Raw genomic sequence first — 15,271 nt, 5'->3', positions numbered from 1 at the left:
TGGACTGACACCTATAAATCTAGGACTAAAAATGGAATTAGCTCTGATTAACAATGTCTTCTTGTTGATCATGTGGCCTCGTTGTCTTGTCAATCATATACTATAGATCATGATCCACCTTATAAGATAGATCATTAACATAAAGTTTGTTTTTAGTATATTAAAGGGAAAATGACACTTTTTCCCCCTGTGTTATATGCTTATAGCACTTTTCCCCCCTGAGTTATTCATGCATTCACATTTGCCCCCTCAATTATTATAGAAGTGGCGGTTTTTCCCCCTGATAATATTAAATGGACATTTCTACCCTTAAAACAAATATTTTATTTATTTCTCTTCTTCACCAAATTATTGCTTATACGTAGGGATGACCACGGTCGGTTCGAACTGAACCAAACACTATAGCAATCAAATTAAAAAATTTCGGTTATGATTCATAACATAACCCAATATTTGGGTTTCCGTTTATTAAAATCGTGAACTGGAAAAAAATGGATCCTAAACCGTGAACCGGAGGTTCAAATCGGAACAACTACTAGCAATAGCTTAAATTAGAATTATAATATTTGCAAATAGTGCATGTTTTTTTCCGCATTTATATTGACTCTCACATATAAGTATATATAATCGCGATTTGAGTTTTATTTTGAACCGTCGGTTCACGATTTTGGATCCAATTTGAACGGTTGGTTCAAACTTTCTTTTAAAATTTTATTTTGTTTATTTTTAAAATATTCTAAATTTAACACTTAATGTATTTTATTTTTTCAAATCGTGGTTATAATTTGTTGGAGAAGAAAAATAAATGAAATATTTATTTTAAGGGTAAATATGTCCATTTAATATATCAGGGGGAAAAACTGCCACTTAAATAATTTAGGGGAGAAAAGTGCTATAAGTATATAACAAAGGGGGAAAAAGTGCCATTTTCCCTATATTAAATATTCAGTTTTAATACAATGAGAAAATGTTTATTTTTAAGTATACTACTAACAATTAAATTTTTAATACATTAAAATATGAATGTAGTATACTAAAAATGAACATCCTCGCGTGAATAGTTGTATGAATTTGATTGCAGTAAAGTAATGAGATAAAGAGAAAAGACAGATAATAGGGATACTCTTATTAAATTTTATGAATGTCATTTTTTGTCTTTTTTACATTTATCAACTTATTAAAAAGCTAATTTTACCAAACACTTTCAAGTATAACAGCTAGTTTAACCGTTCTTCAGTTTTCAGCTACTAGCTTATAGCTTTTCAGCTTTCAGCTCCTTTTAAGCTTCCAGCTATCTTTGCAGCTAGGTTTGCCAAATATAGCCGTAAAGTACGTAAAAGAGTAATGAATTTTGTAATTACTAAAAAAATTGATTTCAATAGTAGGATAACAAAAATAGATAAAGAAACATGGTAATGGTATCAAAAGCCATATAGTAGGATGCAAAAGTTGCTAATCAAACACCACCACCTTGATTTGGCAATGATTAGGCCAGATTAAAAATGATAAGGTTTCAAAAGCAAGTACAAAATTTATGGCAATTTATATCCTACCCCACGGCGCGCGTTGCACTATGCGCCCAGATGCAAAACGACGTCGTTTTAATTATTTTTTTTTTTTGAAATTTCCCGCCCCAGTGAATGGCAGTAGTTTTTTCTTTAAAAAAAAACTCGCTATTCAAGAATGTACATAATGTTATACATGAATGTACATAATTATATAACAAAATATACATACTCTTTTTAAAAGATAATACACATAATCTAACATAATACATAATAAACATAAACTTTTAACATAATACACATCAACTCTTAACATAATACACACAAATTTTCTGATTCGGATGTACATAATTGTATAAAAAGAATGTACATAATTGTATAAAAAATACACATAACTGTATGAACCAATACACATAACGTTGTGAACAAATACACATAATCTCAGCAACTTCCTACCGCGCCTCCCAACACTACCCCAAAACGACGTCGTTTTGGGAGGCGCGCGGCGCACAGTGCTATATGCGCCGTGGTGTAGGATATAACGATTGAAAATTTATTCAATAATGTTGAATTGACGACCAAAATTGAAAAGAATATAATAATCTAAAGGAATACAACTTGAGTTAATTCTATATAAATTAAAGAACATCAAATGATAAAAGGTTTAGTTTAAAAAAAAAACATTTTAATTGATATGACATTGAATTGGCTAAATAATTATAATCATACTTTACACTAATGTGTTTCCTTCAATTTTCTAATTTTCTACTCTCTATTCTCTGTTTTTCAAATGAGATAAATATACAAATAAACAATTTCCCCCCCTTTTTTTTAGAAAAATAAAAAATTATATAGTTAGTAAATGTACTATATTTTCTAACCTTGAACAACATCACCTGTTCTATGCACATTTTCAGTTGTTACGACAGTTAATTCAACCGATGAAGCACTTAGATTTGGGTGAATTAATAAACCAACTTTTGACCTCATTCTCCCCAAAGAGTGGAGACATTCACCACACCAATATCTTGCCTTGTCAAACAAGTCAACCAAGCCACAAGCTATTGTAGAATAGCCCCTTTGGCCCAGGGTGTTAGTAGATGAACACAATCGCCGTCCGACCGAAGTCTCCGACAAAAACAGTGCCAATATATTTGCTGTTACAATGACGAGGATTGGTCCCCCAAAGTTGTATGGCTCCAGACCATCATTATCGTTGTTTCCAGTTTCAACTTTAGCATTAGAGTACCCAAACCCTAAATTTCTTTGCTCTATCCCAGCCATTCTGTCGCTTTGGGTAACCTTTAGGATTGCCCTTGAGAAATGGTGAGCAAGCAGAGACAATGGCCCTTCACGAAATACCTGCATGCGCGCACAATAACCCAATATACATTAACTTTAATTCTTTAAATGCTCAATTATTGATGTTCCCAAAAGTTGAATCCCCAACCCTAAGGGTCCTCCACGTCTCGGTCCGACAGAACATTTGGGAGGATATAAATCATGATAACTCAGATGAACACATCTGAAATTCTGAACACAAAGCCTAGATTTTTGCTTACTCCGCACAAGGAGCCCCATCACTTTGACAAGTTGTTCACACTGCCGCTAGTGAGAGTCGATCACAACTCATTGTTTCTAAACTTCAGTGACCAACTGAGCTGCCTATGGGGACATTTAAATAGTCAATTATTATACTATGGACTGGGTTCACAAGGGTCCATGCATTTTTCATTGTAAACCCTAGTCCAAAATAACAATCAGATTATATGTTTACAACTAACATAATTTGTGTCTGCAGTTGACAAATTATGTGTCTATAAATAAATTGAACGCACATAATATATTAACTGTAGACATATAATATGTTAATTGCATATGCATAATATGTTAATCGTAGCACAATGCAGTTAATATGTAGGTGTCTATAGTTAACATATTATGTCTTCTTAATTTATTTATAGACTAATCTGTTAACTATATACACATAATATGCTAATCGTTATATAGGCTAGAAAAAGAGACTATAGCAGACTCACAAATCCAAAACCACCTGTCTTGTAAGTTGGGCCGGAGGTTTTGTATGCTGACCCATACTTGTGAAGCAAGAGCTTGGCATAAGGGCTTTCATCAATGATTACATCAATGCCACCATCTTTGCTTCCTCTAGTCATGCCATCATGAAATTCCTCAATGCTTGAGAATGCCCTAAGCCTTGACTCCTTAAAATTTAGCTTTTTTTATCAAGAACTCCTTCACGAACGACCCTTCCTGGTACCCAACCATGGAATCCTTAGAAAATGAAAATTCCTGCTGCTGCTCTGATAACACCATTGCAGAATACTTTCCTATGTAGCATTGTACGATGATGGCGCCCATAGCGAATGAAACAACCAATACAAAGGCTGTCCAACGGTTAACCACCATATTACCTGTCAACATAACATAACATAACATATGATGTGGAGTGATGATGGTAAATAAGTTAATGGGAAAATTGTAAAAGATGCCCCTCTATAATATGTCAATTATCAATGTCACCCATGAATTATGAGTGGTGTAAATGTTGCCCCTCAATTATCAAAACGGTGCACATATAGCCCCTCCCGTAACGAACATGTATGTATGTTTTTGAGATTGTTGGAAAGATGTATGTATGTATACTTACTTTCAGGTAAAGCGAGAACTGCAAGAGGGAACCAAAACAGGAGTCCATTGCTCTGGTGCTGTAGAATGCGAACAACAAATCCAACAGAGAAATATGTTACTATTATCATTGTCCAGAGTTCCCATTTGAACACCTTGAAAAGGATCCACATGTCCTTGCTCTTAACGTTTTTAACCACCATAACAATTTCGGAAATCATATATGGATGCGTATACTCCAGCTTTGCTGCTCTACCATCCATGATTGTTATATCCCCAATCGCAACTTGGTATTTTCCCTTCAAAACATATATGTCACTAGATCAGAGTTACGTTGTCAATCACAAACAAACAAAACATAATGTTATAGCATATATGATAAAGCTAAGATAGGCTGACTGATATATGATGCTTTTTAGGTGACAAGGGAGACCTGCAACTACTACTCAAGTGGACCGGCTGGCATCCTAGGTAAAAATCGCCTTGTGACACTGACAGGCAAAGGACCATAAGGAGGTAAATAAGTCTAGGTTGCTTATCTAGTCAAAAAAAAAAAAAAAAAAAAGTCTAGGTTGCTTATAGTTTACGGGCTCCCACAATAGATCGCAAGAAGGCAAACCAGCCTAGATAGTCTATAGCTGACTGGCTCCAGCAAAGGACCACAAGAGGTAAAGGAGTCTAGGTTACACATTGCTGACCACAAAAGGCTAATAGGCTGCTCCTACTAAAAGTCCAACTTTAATTAAGTCGTTCCCACTAGGAGTCTAACTTGTAACTTTCTGGTTTTCAAACAAACAGTTTGATTCCTGATCAACTTGGCTGGACTGACTGAAATTGGAATATAATTATTGGTTTATATATATTATATACCTCAGAAATATTGTCAAGAAGATCGTCATAGCTTCTGGTGTAATTCCCATGTTTTATTGGATAAAAGGAGATTTCATACTCAACCTTAAAGGGGAGCAACTCCAGAACAGCATAAAATATATCCATAGACAACCCGGTTGGTTTATGTTGTGATGAAGAACTATGTGGTACGGAAACAAACTCTGGGAAACCTTCTTTCACAGGAATAAGAATTCTCAGTTTGTCAACCCCCCAATCCAAAGGTTTGGTCGGTGAATCTCCAGGCCACATAACACTACCCAATTTCTGAGTAATCCCTTTGCTTGGCTCCCATTTTCCAATCTTCTTTTCTCCACTGCCAATCATGTTAAATATTTCAAATGCCACCAATTTCAGTTGCCCATTTTCGACCTCGAAATCACCTCCTAGACCCTCAAACTTCATCTCTGAGAACTCTCTAAGCAGCTTTGGACCATAATCTTTCATGTCAGAGTTTCCACCCTCCATCTTCTCCGCAGCCATTGCCAGTGCCCAGACAGCATCGTATGCCAACACGCCATAAACATTCAACTTTGCAGTTTTATCGTCATCGGGTAACATAGAAATTGTGTGTCTTGTCCACCTTCTTTCAAAAGCTTCAAGATTTCTGGACTTGGGCACATAAGGCTTGATTCCAATCACCCCTTCCATGGATTCAATGGCTTCTGAATCCATAGAATTCAGCTCGTTTGACAACATGTCTGTGATCACCCACGCGTGACCTTTGCTCATCGCTCCTATCTTTTTTGCCAGGGGAAAAATCCGACATCCCAATGAAGCTCCCACGTGTACCAAGATTATCCTACTTTGTATTGCCATCAACTTTCTTAACTCTCTCACCAGGGTAGAATCATCAACCGATGTGAGGAATGAAAGAATGTAAGAGATTCTGAGACCAATAATGTCCTGAAATGACTTATGCAGCTGAGAAATGAAGTCGTTGCCATCATTGTTGTCTTCGTGCAACACTGCGATTTGCTGCCATTCAAATTGGTTAAAAATGGCTGCAAGAGCTCTTGCTCTGTGCCAGTTATCTGGCATCATCTGAACGGAAGAATTTGAAGAGGATGATTGGGTTGTTCCTGAGAATGAAATGGTGGGAACGTGAGCTTGGTTTGCAAGCGCTGCGACAATTGAAGTTTCTGTGAACTTTAGGAGTCTTATAATGCCATGGACTTCTTCATTCTCCAACAATTGCATAACTGCGTCAATTAAAGTTAGTGTTAAATTGGGGAAAATGGTGAAATACACCCCCCAAACTTTATAGGAGAAGTCAATTACGCACTAGACTTTTAAAAATTACAATTAAACACATCAACATGTCAACTTAGTGCATCAAGGCCCAAAAAAACGGTTAATGACTTGTAATAGCAAATCGTTAAGGTTCCGACGGTGCTTCGACTACCTCAATGTGAAAACCAGTGAAGGGCGCATCCAGCAAGTCGCCAGAGAAGGCATGGTCGCCTTCTCAAGTCAACTAGAGAAGGCGACCAATTGGCTGCCTTCTCCGTTGACTAGAGAAGGTGAGTCTACACCCGGAGGTAGCCGGAACATAGTCAAAACACAACCACAATCTTAACAACCTGTTATTTGTTAAGAATATACAATATCCTGCTAACTACCTACTATCTTCTCTCCCTTGCATGCTATTTAAGTCTGATTGTTTTCATCAATAAACGTGTTCAGTTCATAACCTTTTATCGTATCAGAGCTTAGTTTCTCCTACGAAGTTTTTTCTCCACTTCTACCCAAATGGCTTCAACTACTACAACCACAAATGCAATAATCCAATTAAATGCTCCCACGCACTTCCCAATTAAACTCACGACCATGAACTTCCCGGTGTGGCGACGTCACAGGCAGATGCATCTTTATTCATTTATTCTGCTAATGATGTTATTGTTTATTTCCTGGTGTATTTTGAATGAAATTATACTAACAGGAAACAATATTGCGTGGCTTGATAAATTTGTTGAAACTCTATCAGCTCGATTTTCCCTTAAGGACCTTGGTTCCTTGCATCACTTTTTGGGTGTTGAAGTAGTTTCAACACCAAGTGGCGTGTTCCTGTCTCAAAGTCAATATATCACAGACATACTGGTTCGTTTCGAGATAGGTGGTGCAAATGTTGTTTCAACACCACTAGCAACTACAGACAAGTTGTTCCCTGCGCAATCCGATACGGCCACAATGGATGTAACTCAATTCCGGCGTCTTTTTGGTCTGCTGCAGTACCTGGTCATTACTAGACCCGACGTGTCCTACGCAATTAATCGGCTTTAGCAGTTCATGCATATGCCTACGGAGGTGCACTGGCAGGCTGCCAAGCGGTTGTTGCGCTACCTGAAGGGTAGGGTGTGTTATGGGTTGTACCTTCGTGCTGGGCAACCTCTCTCGCTGAGTGTGTATACAGATGCTCATTGGGGTGGCTGCACTTCTAGTGGGCAGTCCACTACTGCTTACCTATTGTATCTTGGGACCAACCTCGTCTCTTGGAAGTCCACTCGTCAGAAATCAGTTTCGCGCTCGTCCATAGAAGCCGAGTATCGTGCCTTGGTGAATGCTGCTATGGAAGTTCTGTGGGTAAAGAATATGTTGCATGAGTTTCGGTTGAAGCTGTTGGAGCCTCCAGTTCTGCTTTGTGACAACCTTAGCGCTACGTATGTGTGTAAGACCGGTGTTTCACTCCCGTATGAAGCACCTCGCGCTTAACTATTTCTTTGTTTGGGACCTGGTTTCTAATGGCTCACTGGTGGTTCGGCACATTCCTTCGTCGGCTCAGCTTGCTGATTTTCTTACGAAGCCGTTGGGCTGCTCGCTGTTTCTTCTGTTCCGTTCCAAGATTGGAGTCTCCGACAGATCCTCCATCTTGCGAGGGCGTGTTAAGAATATCTGTGGATAATATCTTTTATCTCTGTTTTAGTTCTAGTTATGCTCATATTGACTAGCCGTGTTGGACTGATTGTTACAACATCTTGCTAACTACTTGATATCTTCTCTCCCTTGTATGATATTTAAGTATGATCGTTTTCATCAATAAACTTGTTCAGTTCATAACATTTCATTATTATCCATCACTAATCAATTTTTGGGTCTTGATGTACTAATCAACCTTAGCCGGAACATAGTCAAACTTCTTTAATTTTTCTTCTTTTTGCATTCTTCTCTCTTGATTTTTTCTTCTACTCCTCCTACTTTGGTTGATAATGTTTATTATCTTGTGACAATATGTTATATTGATATGTAAATTAGAAGTATTCTTGTAGATAAAAATAATGTTTTATATATATATATGACTCTTGGTACATAGGAAATCACTAGAGTTCAAGGTTGAGAAGCTTTAGCCATGCCAGATGATACTAAATTCTCAATCCAAAAGTCCATATTGACTTAGCCCACCTCTATTCTTTTATTTTTATCTTGTTACATAATTAATTTTTATTTTTATTATTTAATTATTCAATAAAGACGACTATCATGTAATTTTATCATTCATGTCTCTTGTCCCAACATATAATTTCACTCTTTATTTTGGATCGTTATGTTGTGCATCCATATGCACCATACGGATGCAAAAACGACGTCGTTTTATTAAAAACGCGCATCCCACTTTAAAAAAAAAATCAACTTCGATTCTGGAATTTTAGTTCATAGATTCTGAAATTTTAGTTCATAGATTCTGGAATTTTAGTTCATTGATTATGGATATTTAGACGTGAATCGAAACTGATATTTTTTTCATTCATGCTGGATATTTAGTTCATTCATTATGGATATTTAGTTCATTCATTATGGATTTTTAGTTAATTCATTCTGGAATTTTAGTTCATAAATTCTGGAATTTTAGTTCATCAATTCTGAAATTTTTGTTCAAATTATACATAATATAATGTTGTTGCTGGGAATCGAAACTTTTTTTTTAGTGAGACGCGTGTTTTTAATAAAACGACGTCATTTTTGCATCCGTATACACCATGCATGGTGCATACTGAATAATGGCAAATTATGCTGTGCATCCGTATGCACCAAGCATGGTGCATACGGATGCAAAAACGACGTCGTTTTATAAAAACGCGCGTCTCCCCTTAAAAAAAAAAAAAAATTAGGTTCGAAACTATAATTCCATAATCGATGAACTATAATTCCATAATCGATGAACTATAATTCCATAATCTAATCTATGAACTAAAATTTTCAGAATGAATGAACTAAAATTCCAGAATCTATGAACTAAAATTTCATAATTGATGAACTATAATTCCAGAATCGATGAACTATAGTTCCATAATCGATGAACTATAATTCCATAATCCATGAACTAAAATTCCATAATGAATGAACAAAATAATGTTGTTACTAGGAATCGAACCTGAATTTTTTTTAAAAGGGGAGACGCGCGTTTTTAATAAAACGACGTCGTTTTTGCATCTGTATGCACCATGCATGGTGCATACAGATGCACAGCATAACTATTCCTGAATAATTTGCCCCTTATTTTATCTTGGGTTGTGTGGTTTTGTTGCAGTTGGACTATTATTAGCATGAGTTTCTTGGGCTCTACTATTGGACTTGGGGCAACTCCTTTTCTTTAATTCCGGAAGAGCGTTTCTCCATTCTTGTTGGGCTATTTTTAACCCTTATGGAATCATTTGGACCAAGATGGGTCTGTCTTAATATATCTTAGAAAATACATTTTGGGCTATGGATAGTGAACTATTTCAAGTAAACCACATTTAAAAATTAAAAATTAAAAAACCTTAGCAATTGATTAGATTATAAGTTTATACAATTAACATCATACTTAATTATTTATATGATCTTTTCAAAATTAATATTAAAAAATATCATCACTATCTTCCGTATAATATATATAGGGTGTGTTTGGAAACCTAAAAAATAACTTCTAGAAAATGTTTTTTTCGGAAAATGTGTCATGTTTCAAAAAATATTTTCATTTCCCGTGTTTGGTTGCATTTAGACTTTTGATGTCTGATGAAAACCTTAAAAATAATAATTTAGTAGCTACAACAAAAAATAATACATATCATTTTTTTAATTTAGAATTATGTGTCTACAATGCCTTTATTTAAAAAAAAAATATTCATTATCAATAAATTAAATAAGAGAAATAATTTCATTAGTTATATTGTATTTATTTTTCTCCAATATAGAAATTCTTTATATTCAAATTCATCAATTGATTATATTTGCTACATTGTCCCTACAATGTCTTTATTAAAAAAAAAATCATTATTAATAAATTAATTAAGAGAAATAATTTTATTAGTTATATTGTCTTTATATTTCTCCAATGTAAAAATTCTTTACATTCAAATTCATCAATTGATTATATTCACACATTGTCTATTACCTTTTTTTGTGCACTATTTTTTTTTTAATTAAATATCAAAGTTATAATACAAAATAATGCTATATATTTATTTACCAAGTATTTTATTAATACCATGAAAAAATTAAAAAAATATAATTAATAAAGCTAATCATATTAATTACTTGAAGAATTTGTTGACAAAGAGACTATTCAAATCACACAACAAATTGAAGTGAGAACAACTTCGCAATATCCTTGTTTGACAATCAGCAGTTAGCGGTTAGCGTTAGCGGATTATATTAGCGAATTTGACCAGCGAATTATATCAATGGTTGGTAAAAAGATATTTGAAAAAATTAGTTTTTTAGATTAAAATGTAAAATGACCTAAGTGTATGATGATATAATAATAATAATAGTAATAATAATAATAATAATAATAATAATAATAATAATAATTGTTTTAAAAAAATAAAAATAAAATAAAAAAATATAATTAAGTCAATCATATTAACTACTTGGAAGATTTATTGACAAAAAGAATATTCAAATCACACAACAAATTGAAGTGGGAAACTATTTTGCAATGTCCTTGTTTGGCAATTAGCTCCTTAATATTAGTATATAAGGAGTATTTAATAATTTATGCCCTAATTTTTATTTTCTCTCCCTTATGTCCTGTATTTGGTTTCAACCATACCTATACAATTATTTTATTGACAACTATAATCAATCTTGACTATATTATCTTGCATTTGTAAACTTAGAATTACCTATTTAAATACACAAATTTAACATTCAATTATCTATGCATGAACAATTCCAATATAATCTTGCATTAATATACTTTAAAATACTTATTTAAAAAAATATTGAGCATTATCTTAATCGCGCAATGCGCGTCAAAAACTAGTTTTGATTATAAATGTCAAATTTGTCCAAATTAAAATACAAGAATCAAATATGAAAAATCACTAATTCACTATAATCTGGAACTTTTGCTTGAATTAACTCTGTGAAAATATTATTACCTGCAGATACTTCATCGAGCTCAGAGTCAACATCCTTAATGCGAAGATCCAATCTTGTCCGATAATTGATATGTGAAGAATAGAATTCGGAGGAAGCCATGGCAACACAGGAATTCAGCATTGCACCCATCGCCGACTTCAAATCAACAACTACGCCGATTTTCACATCGGAATAGCTTCCACCACTTTCTGCTTTGGCTGAAACAAAAAGGATAAACAATAGATTGCGCAAGAAAAGAAGGCTCTTTAACTTCTGCATTATTATTTCTGTTTCATGGAGTATCAAATTCTCTTTTGACTAATTATTTCTCTACCCATTATAATATCATTGATGTTGAATTGGTTTGGCCTTTGGATATTTCGTTTAAAAAATGTTGCAATTTCTCAGAAACTTCGATACATATATTTAACCCCCCATGTCAACGACAACCGGCCGGCCGGCCAAAAGTCTTTTCTCATAGTCTTCTTTTATATATCATATATGTGTGTGGGGGGTGGGGGTGAGAACAAGCTCAAGGGTATTCATTTAGGGTCCGTCTGGAAAACAGGAAAATGACTTCTAAAAAATAACTCATTTTTCAGAAAATATTTTTCTTTTCTGTGTTTAACTGCACAATGAAAAATTGTCTTTTGGTGTTTGGTTCATTTTTCAGAAAATGAACTGAAAAATAAACAGAATGGAATACTTAAACATTTTAACTGATTTTATGCTACAGTACAATCAAGCTCTTCACTGGTTTCCCCAGCCGAAAATCACTTCTGGGTTCTGGCTGGGGAACCCAGTGCATCTGGTTTCGCATCGGAAACCAGAACTGATTTTCGATGCGAAACCAGTTCACTGGTTTCCGATGCGAAAACCATAACTGGTTTTCGGCTGGAGAAACCAGTGAAGAAGAGCAGAAAATTTTTCGGCTGTGGGTTTTCTTCCCCACAGCTGGAAAATAACTACACTGTTGGAGAAAAAAAATCAAAAGGGAAAATGATGAAATAGATTCTAGTGTTGGTGAAATTTTTATGGTTGTGGATTGTTGGAGGAGGAAGTGTTGGTAGAGTTGTCTCTGCTGAATGTTGAAGGAGGAGGCGAAATGGTGAAGTCTGGAAGAAGCACTGAAGGAGCGTGTGTGCGTTTAGAAGATGGAAAATGACTTCCCAAAAAAAAAATGAGAAGTCATTTTCCGAAAATCAACCCTCATTTTTCGTTGACTATTCATCATTTTTCTTTGACCACTTCATTTTCAGCCCACCCTTAACCGTACCATATATATATATATATATATATATGTGTGTGTGGAAGGGATCAGGTGCGGGTGGGACTTCCGTGCGGTAGTGCGGATGGACGTAAGTTAAGCATTAATCTGACGCATTTAAAGTACAAAACACACGCACATTAAGCACACAAACAAAACACCTTAAGAACACAACCTCATGCACATTAAGCACAAACCCTACACATGTTAAGCACAAGCCTCACGCACCTTAAGCACAGAACTCAGACACCTTTTAAGTTTCAACAACTGCTCACATTAAGCACAAAACGCATGCACGTTAAGCACAAAACTCACGCACCTTAAGCACAAGACTCACGCACCTTAAGTACAAAACACACGCACATTAAGCACAAAGCTCATGCACCTTAAAGTTTCAACAACAGTTCACATTAAGTACACACTCACGCACATTAAACACAAAACTCACGCACCTTAAGCACAAGACTCACGCACCTTAAGTACAAAACTCACGCACCTTAAGTACAAAAATCAGTATACACTCACGCACATTAAGCACAATCCTCACGCACCTTAAGTACAAAACTCACGCACATTAATCACCCGCACGGGAGACACTTACCCGCAGTGGAACTTAATTATATATATATATATATATATATATATATATATATATATATATATATATATATATATATATATATTCTCACCAGTGTTGCAAAAATCCTGCCTAGGCACCGATTAATCGGCGCCTAGGCGCTAGGCGCTGGTCGGCCGCCTAACGTATCACCATAATCGGTGGTCTAGGCGGTTGGTCGGCTAGCCAACCGACTGGGTCGCCTAGGCCGTTTAGGCGTTGACTGCCTAGGCCTCCTAGGCACCGACTAGCTAGGCCGCCTAGTCGGCCGATTAGCTATTGTTCATTTTTTTAAATGGGTTATTTCACTCAAAACGATATCGTTTTGAACAAAATAACGCTAAATTATTTAAACTCTAGATATTTTTAGGTTAATATTTAATATTTTAGTATTAACTATTAAAGTATTAAATACTTTATAATTATCAAGTTTTAAAAAATTAAAAAAATTTAAATATTTTTTTAAAAAATAAAAATAAAATTAAAAAAATACATGGACGCCTAGGCGCCGATTAATCCCCGCCTAACCGGTCGGCCCTAAGCGCTAGGCGCTCGAGGAGCGCCTAGCGATTTTGTCAACTATGATTCTCACACACATGTATAAGGGTGGTGAGTGGTGACATGTGATAAAATTTTCAAGAATTAATAGACTTGGATATAGTACTACCAAAGAGGTCGATGTTATAGGACCTGCCAAAAGTTGTCATTTGGCGAGATGGGCTGGTCTTAAATTAGAATACACTTGCCCAATTAACCCTGCCCCCATAGCCCACCAACATTAGATCATCACCATCAGAAGTTTTTTTAGAGTTTTTTGTGGGGCAAGGCTGAGGTGGAAGGAAGAGAGGAGAGGAGAGAAAAATGTAAGAAGCTCCTACAATGCAAAAGTTTTTTTTTTTGTAGGGTCCACTAGAAAAACAAATAGCAAAAACAAAGCATTCCAGTGTGAGTTGTCCATAACAGATGCGTCCATGGCCAATAGGGTGAGTGCACTCCACTCACTCGCTAAGCGCGCAAACCTAATTTTTTTCCCTCCATTTTTCTCCTTCTTACTTTGAAAAAAATATGCAAAAAAAAAAAAAAATACTATTAAGATTATTCTTATAAAAAAAGTATTACATATAATAAAATACTTATTAAAAAAAGTAATAGTTGAATAATAAAATTACTTAAATATTTTAAACAAACATTAACATAAATTTTTAGAGTCACTAATGAGTCTACATAATATAAAACTAAATTAGTATAAGTTTATAATAAAAATTATAAATAGAAAATTAAATTTTTTATTATTAATATGGCGATTTCTAAATCTGTAAGTTAGTCATACCTTATTATGTGACGGGAATAAATAGACTAAACAGACTAAACTCGTTTAATTTTGACAATTCTATCCTGGGATCCGAAGTGAAATGTTTCATTATCACACATTAATAATGTTGTCTTAAATCATTCTTCCCAAATGTTGTCTTAATTCATAATCCTAGAAAATACCTATGCAGTTTCGTAGAAATTACATAGTACGAACATGTAAATTTACATTAACGTCAACTGAAGTAGTTGGATGGCCCGCTCAAAGAGTCGTTTTTTTCTGCTTCATTTAACCATCATTTAATTTCATTAATAATTTAATTTAATTTATAATATAACTAGTATTTGCACCCGTGCGATGCACGGAATGAATTTGTTAAGAATATATGAATTTATATATAATTATTTAAATTAGAACATCAAATATTATATAGTGCACTTAAAGATATAGTTTAGATCGTTTATATATTTTAATGACATAATTTCTTGAATTTGTGCAAATAATTGCTCAAATTAATAGTTAATATCTAGATGTACGCATGCGGTGCTATAACTTTAAAGATTTTATTTATCATTATTTAGTATTTTCATAAATTAGGCAAATGTGCTCGTACTCTAACAACTCAGTTATAGAAATGAATTGCTATCCTTATTCATTTGTATGGAAGATATATTTTTTTGTCTAGATATATAACA

General features: G+C 34.6%; 1 protein-coding gene across 3 annotated transcripts; it reads right to left on the bottom strand.

The window, feature by feature from the left end:
• Positions 1 to 2,283: 2,283 nt before the first annotated feature.
• Positions 2,284 to 11,757, bottom strand: LOC109156718 (glutamate receptor 2.7-like). 3 transcript variants are annotated; one of them, XM_019304550.1, is made up of 5 exons: positions 11,402 to 11,757; positions 5,022 to 6,241; positions 4,174 to 4,450; positions 3,545 to 3,937; positions 2,284 to 2,867 (listed from the first exon to the last, which is right to left on the bottom strand). In XM_019304550.1, exons 1-4 carry the CDS (start codon positions 11,658 to 11,660, stop codon positions 3,729 to 3,731), a joined length of 1,965 nt encoding a protein of 654 aa, XP_019160095.1. In that variant the 5' UTR covers positions 11,661 to 11,757; the 3' UTR covers positions 2,284 to 2,867; positions 3,545 to 3,728. The 3 variants fall into 3 exon arrangements, with proteins under 3 accessions (XP_019160095.1, XP_019160096.1, XP_019160097.1); XM_019304551.1 differs by having other exon boundaries at positions 3,559 to 3,937; XM_019304552.1 differs by having other exon boundaries at positions 3,545 to 3,853.
• Positions 11,758 to 15,271: the final 3,514 nt, after the last annotated feature.

Source organism: Ipomoea nil, unplaced genomic scaffold (assembly GCF_001879475.1).
Source record: "Ipomoea nil cultivar Tokyo-kokei standard unplaced genomic scaffold, Asagao_1.1 scaffold2759, whole genome shotgun sequence".
Taxonomy (NCBI): domain Eukaryota; kingdom Viridiplantae; phylum Streptophyta; class Magnoliopsida; order Solanales; family Convolvulaceae; genus Ipomoea; species Ipomoea nil.
The sequence above is the reverse complement of the archived record's forward strand: the minus strand, read 5'-3'. Positions and strand labels throughout refer to the sequence as shown.